Source organism: Drosophila melanogaster, chromosome 3R, assembly GCF_000001215.4.
Source record: "Drosophila melanogaster chromosome 3R".
In the NCBI taxonomy this organism is placed as follows: Eukaryota; Metazoa; Arthropoda; class Insecta; order Diptera; family Drosophilidae; genus Drosophila; species Drosophila melanogaster.
Window position 1 is genome coordinate 5,296,989 of NT_033777.3, and position 13,716 is coordinate 5,310,704.

Here is a 13,716-nt window from a genome sequence, read left to right on the forward strand (position 1 = left end):
GTTATACATTATACGACTTTCGAAAAGGGCTTTTTAATAGTTCCGACTAACTGGGTGGTAGTAAGTTTTAAATTTAACAGTGTAATTTCTAGTTTCTAGCTCGAAACTACAATAGTTATGATGCCTTTTGAATCTATTAGTGCAACTTCTTTATCATCCATAACCGAGATTCGGTTTCCTGGGACATGGACAACGAGACCCTTGCTTGACCGAAGGTTATACTTTCCGGAATATCTGGACCTTCAAGGCCAGGAGTTTGTCAACCGCAATTAGCACTTTTTCACAGATCGGAGCGACAACAAAGGTAGAAAATCAAACAATAACCTCCATTGCGCCAGAAGACAGCCGTGTGCATGCTGAAACTTAGAATATCGAGTACGTCCGGGCGCACTCTACGTCGTGGATTATCCGGCTCTCAGTACGTGGCTTTCGGCACTCGACCGATTCGATTTTATAGCCTTTTTAAAGTGAGAAACAGCGGAAAAACACGTTCTATGAAACAGTCAACATTGGCCAGCAGTGTGACCGCAGCTCGGTTGTTTATATATACCTCATAGTAATGGAATATACTAAAAAGTTCTCGTCTAAAGTAAGGTTATTCATGAAACTGCAATGCTGTTTGTGGAAGAAGTGGCGCCAAAAATCTTAAAGTTATTACAAAATGTGGCCAAACATTAATTTGCCATCTGAAATTAATCAATTAACATATGCACATACCTTTTCTGTATTAAATAGCTGAATAAAGTTACTTTAAAGTTAAAGCTAGCCCTGAGACTAACTTCTTCTTGTAATTATAGCAATTATATATCAATTTATATACTAAACATTTTTGAGGGCTTCAAATGTTCAATAGTTTTCCAAATTAGTTTAGTTTTTACAATGTAATAAACATAGCCGCTTTTCGCAGTTGCTAACAAAACATTATTAAGAAGAACTAATTAAAAAAAAAACTAAAATCAAATAAGCGATATGTACAGTTAATTGCGCATCTGGATATATGATAGTATGCAAATGTTTGGACTTCTCTAGTAAATGCGACCCAAAAAGCGATGGAAGAACGCAATACGGAGTTTCTCAAAAAATGTTGGCACATGCATGTAAAAAGCTCGTGAAAATGAAAATCTCAAGCGGCGATGATGGCAAACGCTTCACTATCGTCGCACCAATTGCACCATTTCCACGGAGCAGCGCCTGGGTTGGCTTCCGTTCTTACCTTTCTCGCGGCTCTCGTCGCCGGACAACTTGCGCTCGACCGGACTCGATTTGCCGGACAGGCTGGCACCGTCCGCGTCGTGGGTGGAGCTGCTGGAGGCGTCGTCCTTGGCGCTCTTGTCCGGCACCAGCAGCTGCTGGCCCGGATAGATGAAGGAGCTGTTCAGCCGGTTGAGGTGGGTCAGCTCCGAGGGCGTGGTGTCGAACCGGGCGGCCACGGAGGTCAGGGTGTCGCGATTGCCCACGGTGTAGGAAATGGTGGGTATGGTGGGCAATGAAGACTTTTGCCCTGCGGAACGAAAAGAAATCATAATTAATAATGGCATCGTATCGCTGGAGGTACGTGCTCGCAGTTCTTTACTCGGAGGATCGTGCTTCTTCGGGGCACGCTGCTGGAAGACCTCGAAAGAGTCGCCATCGGGTCGCAAGTGCGAGCAGATCACACCTGTGGGCGGAACCTGCTGCCGGCAGTGGTAGATAACCGAGAACTCGTTGGTTGGCATGTGCCAGTATATCTCAATCAATTCCACCATTTCTAGCCCTGTATCATACGGTTTTTTTGTATCGTTAAAACTGCGGGCTCATCAGTTTTCTCGAACTGTCACAATTACATTCATACATGTAATCAACTATCAGCGCTGTTAGCTTTGGCGCGCACTTTCAAACGGGAGGTGCGATAAGAATTTGTTTATAGGTACCCCCCGGTTGGCGCACAATTCCCTGAATCAACTTCAAACTAATGCCAGTAAGTAAGTATGTTTTTTTTTTTAATGAAAATTATTTTATGATTATGTTAAGAATGCCTCTGGTTTAGGCACTAAAATTGAATGTAACGCGCAAAGTACAATCTGTTCTGATATATCGGAATCGGAATACTGTAGAATTAAAAAAAAAAACACCCTTTTTGCTAGCTGATTTGATTCAATATGTACACTTTTCTAATAATACATCGATTTTACATAGAGTGTGAGCATGAGCGACACCTGGCGGCAGAATACCCTAGCGTTGACTTGAGGAACCTACGAGTTCTACACAAATTTTACATTCATATTACATATAAGTTTAAATTGAACTATTTTAATTGAAAGTGAGTGGATACAGGGGGCTTAAGCCGGGGTTCAGCAAGGATCCTTCCCGAAATAAGTATTTGTTTTGAGAAATACAAAATGATTTTCATATAATTCTGCATCCATCTGCTGCCCTAACCAAAGATTCTCCATCGGTTTAAGTCTGTCTAATTAAATTATACTTATTTGAATAGTGACTTACTTGATAATTTGTCGACGCTCTCGAAGCGCTGCTCCACTTTGGAGCGGAGCGAGTCCAAGTCGAATGGAGCCGCAAGGCCGTGATCCACGCTGCGCGATTTGCTCCTGGAAAAGTGGGAGAGTGGTTGTAAATCGGTTGGGAATGGAATATTTGGGCTTGTAGCGATCGGAGCGCAATCTGTTGCGATCCTTATCACTTACAAATTTCCAGCTCGAATTGTGACCATAACCGGGTAATAACAATTTATTTATTGGCAGCCCGTTTGCCTTTTTTATTCAACCTTTTTGTTGTGCAATTGCTATCGTTTTGTAATGATTATCTTGACGATCAGCGAGTGTCCAAATACGGCAAAACGACGCATTTTAAATGTTTTTTTAAACGGTTTTTGATCTGTTTTGTTTTTTGTTAGATCAGCCTTTAAACAATTGGCGAGAAGTCACGATTTTCATGTGACTTGTCCTTAGGTGTTCGATAGAATTAAATCGGAAAAGTATGAAGTATAAGTAATTTGTAAGGAATAACACACGTGTCGAGTGCTTCTAATTACTGATTCTAATTTTAAAATGTAATTTTTTCTATTTGCTTTAAAAGTTTTTTAATGAAACTTTGAATTGAAAATCGCTCTCAAGGAGGCTTTGACTTGTCCATCTATTCTGCTGTGTGTGTCTGTCACCCCATCAATTTTATCGACTGAACTCTCCTGAGTCCGATAATCAACTGACATGGCGGAGTACGGTCGGGAGCCTTGTCCCTTTCGCATTGTCGAGGATTGTGGTGGAGCCTTCGCAATGGGCGCCTTGGGCGGAGGAGCCTTCCAGGCGATCAAGGGCTTTCGAAACGCCCCCTCCGGCCTGGGATACCGATTGAGCGGAGGATTGGCGGCGGTACGGGCTCGATCCGGCCTGGTGGGTGGTAACTTTGCGGTGTGGGGCGCTACCTTCAGCGCCATCGACTGCTCACTGGTTTACTTCCGGAAGAAGGAGGACCCGTGGAACGCCATAATTAGTGGAGCAACCACCGGGGGCATTCTTGCTGCTAGAACTGGTGAGTTTTAAAGTTTTTTTTTTCAGACAAATGCATTAACAATTAGTAAACCAGGCTGGTTTTCAATGCTTTCTCAGGACTTTTATATCCTTATATCCTTTTTGCCTTGTTTTTCTTTCTGCTTAACTTTATGGCTATTATCGCACGAATATGCGAATATTTACTTTTTTGCTTATTCCTCTTTTTGGCAGGACTAACCTCCATGCTCAGTAGTGCCTTGGTGGGCGGGGCTCTATTGGCCCTAATAGAGGGCGTGGGCATTGTGGTGTCCCATTATTCGGCGGATTCCTACCGCCAGGTGTCGCCCGTGGAGCGGCAGCAACGGTATAAGCAGGAGCTTTTACGGCAGCAAAAGGGCGTTTCTCCACTCGCAGCGACTTATGGAGAGGTAAGTGAAATCCCCTGCGCAATAATACGCCTCAATAATTCCGCCACTCACACTCTTTAATTCCAGATTGACTCTTCGGCATTGTAGAATTCTTCGCTGCGTCATCGCCTAGTCGTCGCTATCCATCCGCGAACGCGTGGATCGACGATTGCATACCAATTTATAAAAGATTGCTTTGATTGTTCGAATCTGATACTGGCGGCATTCCCATTTCAATTTAAATTCAATTGTCGTACAGTGCAAGTTTTAGAATCATAAATATATTTTGCTTCGGCATATTTATATAGACAGTCTGAAGTCCAGCCGAAGTGTGGTGGCTTTTTGGGAGGCGCGTGTGCTTCAAAGCTCCATACTTGAAATTCCAAACTTATTTGGGGTTTCCTCCTACAAAACTCCTTTGATCAAGCCAGAAACTCGAACCTTAATATATCTAAGCCTAAATATTCCACTTTATAATGCTTGTTTCTGCACCCGTGGAGTCAGTGGATTCTACTAGATTCCTAGAAAAGTGTGTAACAGACAAATGGATTTTATTTATTTTGTTTTTGTCTGCTACTTCAATCGATATGCCAACAACATATTGAAGTTTCTCACTAGCTAAATCAAGGGTACTCTACTATATATCATTAGATTTTCTTAAGTTACACTTTGAATCGTTCCTTTTTTTTAAAAGGTTGCTAGTGCTTATCTTTATTAAAACATCTCTTCTGCACTACATTCCTCTTTCTGCACTCACATAAGAGCAGTTTTCCCTATTATTGCGTTCCCGTTTGATTGGCAAAACTAATTTCCGTTACGATTTCGGGCGGGAAAATAGGGTTTCCTCTGCCCAGATAGTTGTATCACCGTGACAATGTGAATGTGACAACCAAGTACCCGAATCGTCAGGAGGGGGCTATTCATAAGCTTGAGTATATGAAAGCCTCTTTCTGTCGATCAAGGAACCCCTCTTTGGCTTCCCCCTGAAAATAATAAAAGTTTATTTGCGCGTGTCTTTTCACTGCGTTGCCAATTAGCGCAATTGGCGATAACCATAATTGAATATCAATGATAAAAAATAAATACGCGAGCGCGTAGAATAATTGCGGACTGGAGTTTTCAGCTGGCAGCAGGCGCATGCAAAGTGCCTTTGTTCGCAAATAAACAGCGGCGGCAGCAAATACTAAATAATTATTTAACGCATATTTGTCGCCATCAGCTATTTGCCTTTCCCATTTTTAATTCATAGCCATATTTACCCCCGTTCGCCAATGAGAATTTTCCATGGAAAGTCTTCAAGTGCCTGGCTGCGCAGCTGAAAAAACCTTTCGTGCTCGCCGTTTTCTAGGCCTTTTCGCGTGGAAAACCATTGCAAAAACAAGAGCCTGGTTGAAACAACTGTGTTTGATTTAAGTTGGCCACATTTGATGACGACCACGTTCCGAGTTATTGAGTTCAGACGGCGAAATGGCAATGGAATCCATTTGCACAGTTGGCTTTCGCGCTCAAATGAAATGGATAGGTACATATTTTGTCTTTGTTCGGCAAGCAAACATGAATAATTATTAAATAATTGTAAATGACACAAATATTATGTTCGGAGGCCGTGAATTTATTTTTCGCATTCTTCTATTTTTCTGCCAAGAAGGTCAAATATTTCGAATAAGCTAACATTTCTAACAGATTAAAATTGCTTCTTCTTTTTCCAACAACTAATTCTCAACAAATATGTACTATTCATATTTCAGCGACTATCTTATACTTATACTCGTATAGTGTAAAGAATGATTATAGGTTAAGACATCTTTTTCATGTTGTGTCACTGAGCAATTCCCAACCTCTAACTGTGCTAATCACTGTAACTAATTGCCAGCCAGTAGTTTAACTGCTATAGACACGCTTCCGCATTAACCAGTTGGACACACAAAATAGAGGATAAAATGAAACATCTTATTCATCATATGTATATATAGTTGCCCTTACTAATCCCCTGATGTTCTCCATACCACAAGTATCTCCAGAAGTATCCGCAATGCGACGAGTCACATTTGGCCAGAGGCTCTTGAGCAATTGAAAGCCGAATGGAAGTCATTCAGGGCTCGATCGCTGGCTCATACGTACATTCATACGTACATAGGTACATACAAATATCTTATCGCTCTTGTGCATTGTTTACCTTCGGGAATGTGGCCCTGGGCTACGATCAGTGGCATGAGCACCGAAAAAACAAAAGTAGCAGTAGCATTTTACTGGCACAGTTCCACCGAGCCAACTGTGTGTCAACAACCCACGGGGGTGTTACCCACAGTGCTTACATTACGCATCGAATGGCAGAATGGCAGAATGGCAGACAAGCCGAAGTGAACTGAGCGAGTGACTCAGTTTTCGCTACGTATACGTAATGTGCGATGCACGCACACATAATGTGCAATATTGGTGATTATTGCATATGTAAAATTGAAAATAAAGAGATTGTACTTTCTTATGTTCCACGTGACTCACCAAAAGGTTGCGACCTCTTCTTGGGATAGGCCTGGAGTATTCGCATCCTAGCAAATCTATTTATTATCACAATGGAACACATACTCTCACTTCGACTGCCTTCGAAACTGCCTTATCTCACACCCCTCAAACCGCCGATTTAATCTGTGAACATCAATCTGACATCACTTGAACATCAGCCATTTATTTACGCTTATACGCGACTTATATATTATCAGAATTCGTTAATAAGACGACAGCGAACATTAAGATAATCTATAAACAATCTATAATTTGAACACTGGTCGCTCTCGCCTTATAAATTATCAATATTTGCGGCCTGCCGTTTTCGATTTCGATTTAGATTTAGTTTTTTGCCCGGCTTATTTACAGACCGCAAAAATAATTTAATGCGGCAATGGTTATGGTCACAATTCGCTGGAAGTCAAATTTATCGTTATTTCTTAGATCTACGAATGGGTTATCAAATGTGGGTTAGACTTAAGTCGGGCCATGCACATGCACAACATGCAACATAGATACATAGATACACATAGCATAAGGTGGCTTTATAGTTATGTCATGCAGGTGCGTCACAGGCTCTTTCTACAATACATATGTACATATGCACATGCTATGTACTCTGGCTCATTTGCATTTGAATGGACGGGTGTTTTGGTGAGGGAGGCGGTGGTGGGAGGTAGTTGGGTGGACTTAGGCGGAATAGTTAGGTGTTAGTTGCAACTTACCTGCGCACGGGTATCGCCAAATTGTCAACGCTGCGTGACAAACTGGAAACATCTTGACTAGCCCTACGTGACCTGGCACGTTCGCAAATCATAAGGAGCACATCGGGGCAGGCGAACAAAACCAATTAAACGGCAAAGTGTGCCAAAACAAAACGGGAGGTCCAAAGAAATAAACGGAGAAACAATAAGGTAAATAAAAATGTGTAATTACGAAATGGTAAATTCAAAATACACGCTGCAGCGAAACTCGTTAAGTGTATCTCGCCTAATCGCGCGGGTTTAACAAATGCCAATTTACGGAATGCACACGTACCGTTGGGAACTCAACGATCCCGATCCCGATCCCAATCAAAATCCCAAGCCCTCCTGTCGAATAGCTATCCATCTGCCACTGGATAGTTTCATGGATATATGTGCTATATAAGTATATAGTAGATATTGCTTTGGAATCGTCACGTCCAGAAACGAATCGAGTGGGTTCGTGGAAATATATGAGTGAGAATAGAGGAACACACCTGCCTTATTTCTCTTCCTTTTCATAAGTTTTCAACACCATGCTACTTGAGTTGGTATTTTCCGTGGAAAGTTAAAAAGTTAGAATTGCTAAGAATCAGTGCTCACTAAAGTGCTTCTCAAGAATTACCATTTATATGCAATCAGTTGATACTATCAGTTTGATTCTACGCACTCGAAATCTCGTTGAAAACAATGTCCAACCCGACGTGCGAATATACTATGGCTTGTCAAGGGTGAACACTTTATAGACCGATATGATATGAGTGCAAAGAAAATTCCCACAATTCGCGACTATTTCAGTTGAGATTGCCAGAACTCAAGGTTTCGCATACGAAACACCCGAAAGTCTATGATGTTTGCCACGGTCAAAGCGTTTGGCATAGACAGTTTATCTAAATTTGGGGCAATTTTAAGCAGTGAAAATTAATGGGAACTCGCCACGAAAGGCAATTGTTCAGTGGGGCAGTGAAATGGCCAGACACTTTGACCGAATGAAAACGGAAAAGCACTACTAATTGAACAGGCAATTGATAGGTTGGTCTGAAGCCTGTAAATGCTTGTAATAATCAAGCATTATTATTTGAAGTAGTCGTATTTATGGATCGTGTTTGCTACCTTCAGTTTCCAAAACTTGTAGGTTTGGTCAAGGTCTAACAACGCCAAAAAGGCGAATCTCAATGAGCAAACAAAGGAATATTGGGATGGCAGAGTGGGGAATGTGATTACGTGCTCAAGATCATGTTTATACTGCCTAATTGTAATGGTCTCCGGTCTTCAGCTCACCGGAAGTTGAGTAGTTTTATCGTAAGACTTACTTTTGGATCTTACTTTACAGTGAGTCTAATGATCTTCGAGTTAAAGATAAGTATTTAGTCCGCATTTGTGAATGACCTCAATTTGCCATCTCGACTCACCAAAATGTTTGGCATCTAATCGAAAGATCGGGATCTTATCGAAACAGTCATCATAAAGATACGAATTCAGAGGAAAGGCTGTCATTCCATAGTTACCAGGCAATTGAATTTAACCCCTTTAAGACTCTTTAATATATACATAAGTGTTTGAAAGGCACATGTGGGCTTACCAATAGTATTGCGATGTAAGTATAACGTTCTGCATTGTGAGTTCAAATGTTTTTGGGTTTTCGCACTGAGTTCATTACATTGCTTACACTGAAGTAGAAACCGAAACGAGCCCGAAACTAAATGCAATTTCTGTGGACTAGGGCTAAAATAATTACAGGAAATTGATGAATGTTTTGGGAAAATATCGGATACCGATTAGCTGGTCGATCAATCATAGCCGCGCCATTTGACAGATGAGTTGGAGAAAAGGGGAAGGTGGCTAAAACAAGCAAAAGATAAATTCAGTCGACACTGTTGACTTTTAATGATTCAATTTAACTGTCACCGCAGCGGGAGGTGGAAAATATTGATGACAAAATTAATTGGCTTGTCGGCGGAGCCGTCGAGCAGGGAAATACAAATATAATACCCCAAAGTCGGCCCTTATCACCGACCAAACACAGCTGACACCAACTGCAGCGGCTGTGCGGTAAAGACTGTCACGTGTATTAATTCCGTCTTTGGTTTTGATTCTACTCCATATTACGTTTTGCCCACGGTCCACCATCTGATAGTCATATTTAAATTGCCCCTCTGGGTAACAATACCCACCGCCCACTTTCCAGCTCATAATTAGAATTTTTATGCCGCATTGTTATCTCTGTTTGTTTGCCTTGGCTTTCGGTTGCTCTGGAAAAATAAAGCGAGTGAAATGCTGTTTGTATTTGCCCGTCCGCTACTTCCAACCAACTCACTAACTACCAAGAAAAAGGTTAATTGGATTTTTTGACACTTTTTGCCGTTGTCTGTGCTATTCTTTTGGCATCAGAGAATGTGTCATTTTCGAGGGCAAGTCAGCACGTGACGGTTGCGTAATGAAAATAGTTTGTCTCGAAGAGGTTTTGTATGGTGCGATTACAATGCTGAACGATGAATATAATTTGATGACTATCTAGTGGTTAATCCGATTATGATCAGCAGATAGATCCATTACACAAATACTCCGTGTGAAGCCAAGGACAAGGTCAGTGCTTATCCAGTCTACTCTTGAATCTTATGAATCTTACGCCGCAATCCGCAAAATCAACACGAAATTCACAGATTTGGGTTAAGATTGGCCTTCGTCCGCTGCCAGGGAGATAGATAGTCAGAGTAACTTATTTGGATATGAAAAGTATTTCGAAAATATTTAAATCAACCGTCGGCGGGTTCTTGTCATGCGCAGACGAGGAAACAGTCATCGCACATTTCACACATTCGCACTCGTATTGGATGCCAGCGCTTTTGGACTGGCCTTAATTGAAACAATTAATTGCATTTTATATCACTTTTGTAATACGCGTACCCACGGGTGTGAGCACGACTGATTGTGGTCAGTTGCCTTTAATTTCTCGGCGCCAGCGGCGTCGTAAATGAAAACATCAGCAACTCGTTTGATGTTTTTTTTTTTTTTTTCTAGCCGGGCATACTCTTATTCCACCTGATAGGTATTCAAATAAATCTAGTTTGGATGTGTCGTGTTTGCCAGCCATTTAGCAGGAGAGGCATAATTTCAGCCCGCCTTCATTAGCGCCTCATTCAGGCAATTTCTACGGACACCTGGACAAAATCTTCTTGAACTGGATGATTAGATGGATGGATGGATGGACAGACGAGCCCCTTGATGCGCAAACATGAGAGGAGAGTCCAAACACCAGAAGATGTTTGTATTCCACCTGACTGAACTGACTTCACTTCACTGACTTCACTTTTGTAAAATACACGAGCGATTCTGAATTCAGAATACAGAAATTTCAATAAACCAGTTTGGCCAAAAACTCAAAATATTTACACAAACTGACGCGGCAACATCGCGGCTGAGAGCTGTTATCTTTCATTTAAATTGAAACTTGCTTTACGTAAATTAAGATAAGAACCGTCTTATCAAAAACAAAAAAGAAATATAACGAACAGCCAATAAACAAAGCATCGAACAAAGCGGGAATCTAATTGAAACGAAATTGAATGCAAAACTCAATCCGAATGAATAAATTTTCCTCAATGAACAATGAGTTCGAAACTGAATGAATTTCCCTTTGGGTTTCCATCTGTAGAGAGGCGATCAAAGAAATTGCATTTAATTGGATTTAAAGAGTGCCGTTTAATGTAATGAATATTTAGTGCCATAAAGCCTAATTGCTTTGCACATCGCGCAATAAATATATAGCGATTTGTATTATAAATAAATTATGAATTATAATTAACTCAACACACTCTCGCCGAAGCCACTGAGAATCCAGTTTAACACTCTGCCACTTTGCATTTGCATAAAATGACGATTTTTTCGATATTTCGGCTGCGATCCGATAAAACCGCGAATTCGCGAGATCTCGCTTCAAATGCCTCGCGTCGCGAGTTTCATTTCCAACTGACAGACGCAAAATGAAAATGATCCCATGGGTCTGGCTGTGTCATTGTTAATGGCATGAGCTCTGGATGTTATCATTCTGGATGGATGGATACCAGTGTGCTCCGCTGCCCTCTTCCTACGACATTATATATATATATATATATAGTAAGTACATATATATGTATTCACTTATCAAATCAGCAGCCAGCGGAGCGCCATAAAGGCCTCTCCCTCGGCGGACTTTGTGCACACACGCACGTAATCACTCGACCCAAGCGATCCCCAGATCCCCACTTTGGTTTCATTCAGAGTGGAACTTAGGTTGGAAAAGATATACATATATATAGACATCTATACACATATCTTAGCTGTTGGATTTTCTATAAAGTATCTAAATTTCCTATTCGTGGTAGTGCTGCATTGTAAGAAATAACAATCTATGTCTTAAGTTAGCATATGACTTTCAAGTTGATATTACGGCAGTTTCGCCAGTAATATTCGGTTACGTCTTCTTTAAATGCTAGCATATGTTTAATATAAGTAAACATTTGCAAAACTAATTTAGAACGCTCGCTAAGTAGTTGGGCAAACAGAACGTGAGAAGGGAATTTTGTTTTACAATGGCAAATAGAGATATAAACTAGGATGTAGATAGCAATTTGAAATACTCAAGTAACTCGAGCTATTGATATGTAGAATAGCTCGGTTTTATTAGGTTGCCAGTTAACTTCCTAGTGAAAGGTTAGAATAATACTTTTTAGGTCACAGCTACTTAATTCCAATGAATATGTCCCATCGCTTACTTAATCCCCAACTGGATTGTAACGTTACGTCTTAATTACCACACTTATGGCATTTATAGGAAATTAGCATATACTTGCACGTCAAGTAATTCAAGCGGTTCATCATCCCATCACACCTGATCATCACTAGAAACCCACCTGACAACGTCGAGCTGTCTGGGCCCTCATTCGAACCTAAACGTATTACCTAGTTGCCATATTAATTATCTGAAGGAATTTCTAGGTCCGCCAGCTGAGGGGTAATTAATATCGCAGAGATCATCGATTAGCACTGAAGCAAATCAGCTTATCGGATAACATGAACATGTGTGTATGTATAGATTCTTATACGAGCATATGCATATGAGAGTGCCTAATTAAATTCACAGTGTATAAAAATCGATTTTAGACAGCACATATGTATGTACATAAGTATGTACCCTTATACGGTATTTAGTTTGTGGGCAGAGGCAGGTCTAAAAATGAATTACGACTCAATTGGGTTTATATTGGGTGGTTATAAAGAGATATGTATGCTGATACCGAAAGTTGCTGGCCAGCCGAACCCGAGTGGCCTCTTTGGTCAGACCCCATAAATCGTTCGATTATAAACAATATAATAAAGTGTGTTTTCGAGGCATCGTGTTTTGGCCAAGTACCTTTTTCGATCGACACAACTATTTTCGCTTGCATTTACTTTTGTTTGTGTTCTTCCGTAAAACCCTCGGCGTTACGAGTACTCGATTTAAACATATGTACATATATAAGAAAACATGATGGTAAAGGGTTTCCGAGTTGGTTTTATGGCCTGGTTGTTTTTGTGCTAATTTTGATAAGCTGAAGTAGTTTGGGCTCGTGAATGTGCGGGCTTCTTCAAATCTGATACTGAGACACTTTCAAGTGCTTGTCATCGACGACAGTTTGATCTATGCACTTTTACCTTATAGACCAATGAGTCAGGCAATCTAATGTGTGGGGCCTTATAGTTTGGGGAGTGAATCAGACCAAAGGTAGAATACCACCTTTAGCTAATCGACTTCTGATGTGAGTCAAAGTTATGCTCAGAAAAAAAACGTTTTCTACGATCTCGATTTGGGGATTTTCATCTCAAAATCATGCTCAGCATACGCACATCGAGATCGAACCATTTTCATCTTATCTCATTTTTTCTCTTAAACTGCTTAAATACTGCTACCATCTGAAAGTATCAACTTCGAGATCGTTTTTGTTTCGAAATCAAGAAGGTTTCTTCTCATGAGACTTATTGATGCCACTGAGTACGCTAAGCACAACCGATCTCGTTTTTTTTGTCGTTCTCAATTTTTCTGGGTGTATGAATTCATGACAAGGTGTAAATCGTTTAGCGCACGCTTATAATAAAGGGTTTTGCAAAGTGCTGTTTAAATTATTTATTTTTATGGCTTAATTTTTTGGTGCTTGATATGACATATTGCTTAATTTGTAAGCCAAAAACAAACACGTTTCATTGCGACAACTTTATAGTTTCAAAAGGGCTGGTCAAATTGTTGTGTACCTGATACAGTCGGTCAATCGGTAGAAAAACTAACAGAAACCTCAATAATATACTTCGAGTATATTATATAACCGTTCTGCACCGTAGACCTCCTCTGTTGCTATTAGGCAGTCGATTTGATTTTATTGCTGTGTTTTCTAAAACTATTTCACTGCACTCTAAAGATAGAGTCAGAAGAACTTCTGTATAGTTATATATATGCCATTTATGACATTTGCACACAGTCGCACAAGCATATAGGCTGATCAAATATTTGCTGAAAATGTTGTGATATTTAACTAACTACTGTGTGGGCATCGAAAAGACTAA

The 13,716-nt window shown here is 40.6% G+C and overlaps 2 protein-coding genes across 19 annotated transcripts in view; one reads left to right on the forward strand and one right to left on the reverse strand.

The window, feature by feature from the left end:
- mtd (mustard) overlaps positions 1 to 13,716 on the reverse strand; it is an 80,328-nt gene that overhangs the window by 26,873 nt on the left and 39,739 nt on the right. For 6 of the 18 annotated variants that reach the window (NM_001144535.2, NM_001144536.2, NM_001144537.2 and 3 more), the window contains 2 exons: positions 2,482 to 2,585; positions 1,214 to 1,501 (listed from right to left, as the gene is read on the reverse strand). Coding sequence is in view for 17 of the 18 variants with exons in the window: in NM_001144536.2 (NP_001138008.1) it covers positions 1,214 to 1,501; positions 2,482 to 2,585 (392 nt within the window). In the remaining variant the exon portion in view is untranslated. Of the gene's footprint in view, positions 1 to 324; positions 529 to 1,213; positions 1,502 to 1,573; positions 1,790 to 2,481; positions 2,586 to 7,122; positions 7,195 to 8,722; positions 8,866 to 8,915; positions 8,983 to 10,445; positions 10,790 to 10,946; positions 11,112 to 13,716 lie in introns of those variants that run through there. The other 12 variants (NM_143760.4, NM_169038.3, NM_001031977.3 and 9 more) reach the window with 7 other exon arrangements.
- On the forward strand, positions 3,157 to 4,198 carry Tim17b1. The gene is made up of 3 exons (NM_141269.3): positions 3,157 to 3,525; positions 3,717 to 3,913; positions 3,980 to 4,198. Exons 1-3 carry the CDS (start codon positions 3,204 to 3,206, stop codon positions 3,998 to 4,000), a joined length of 540 nt encoding a protein of 179 aa, NP_649526.2. The 5' UTR covers positions 3,157 to 3,203; the 3' UTR covers positions 4,001 to 4,198.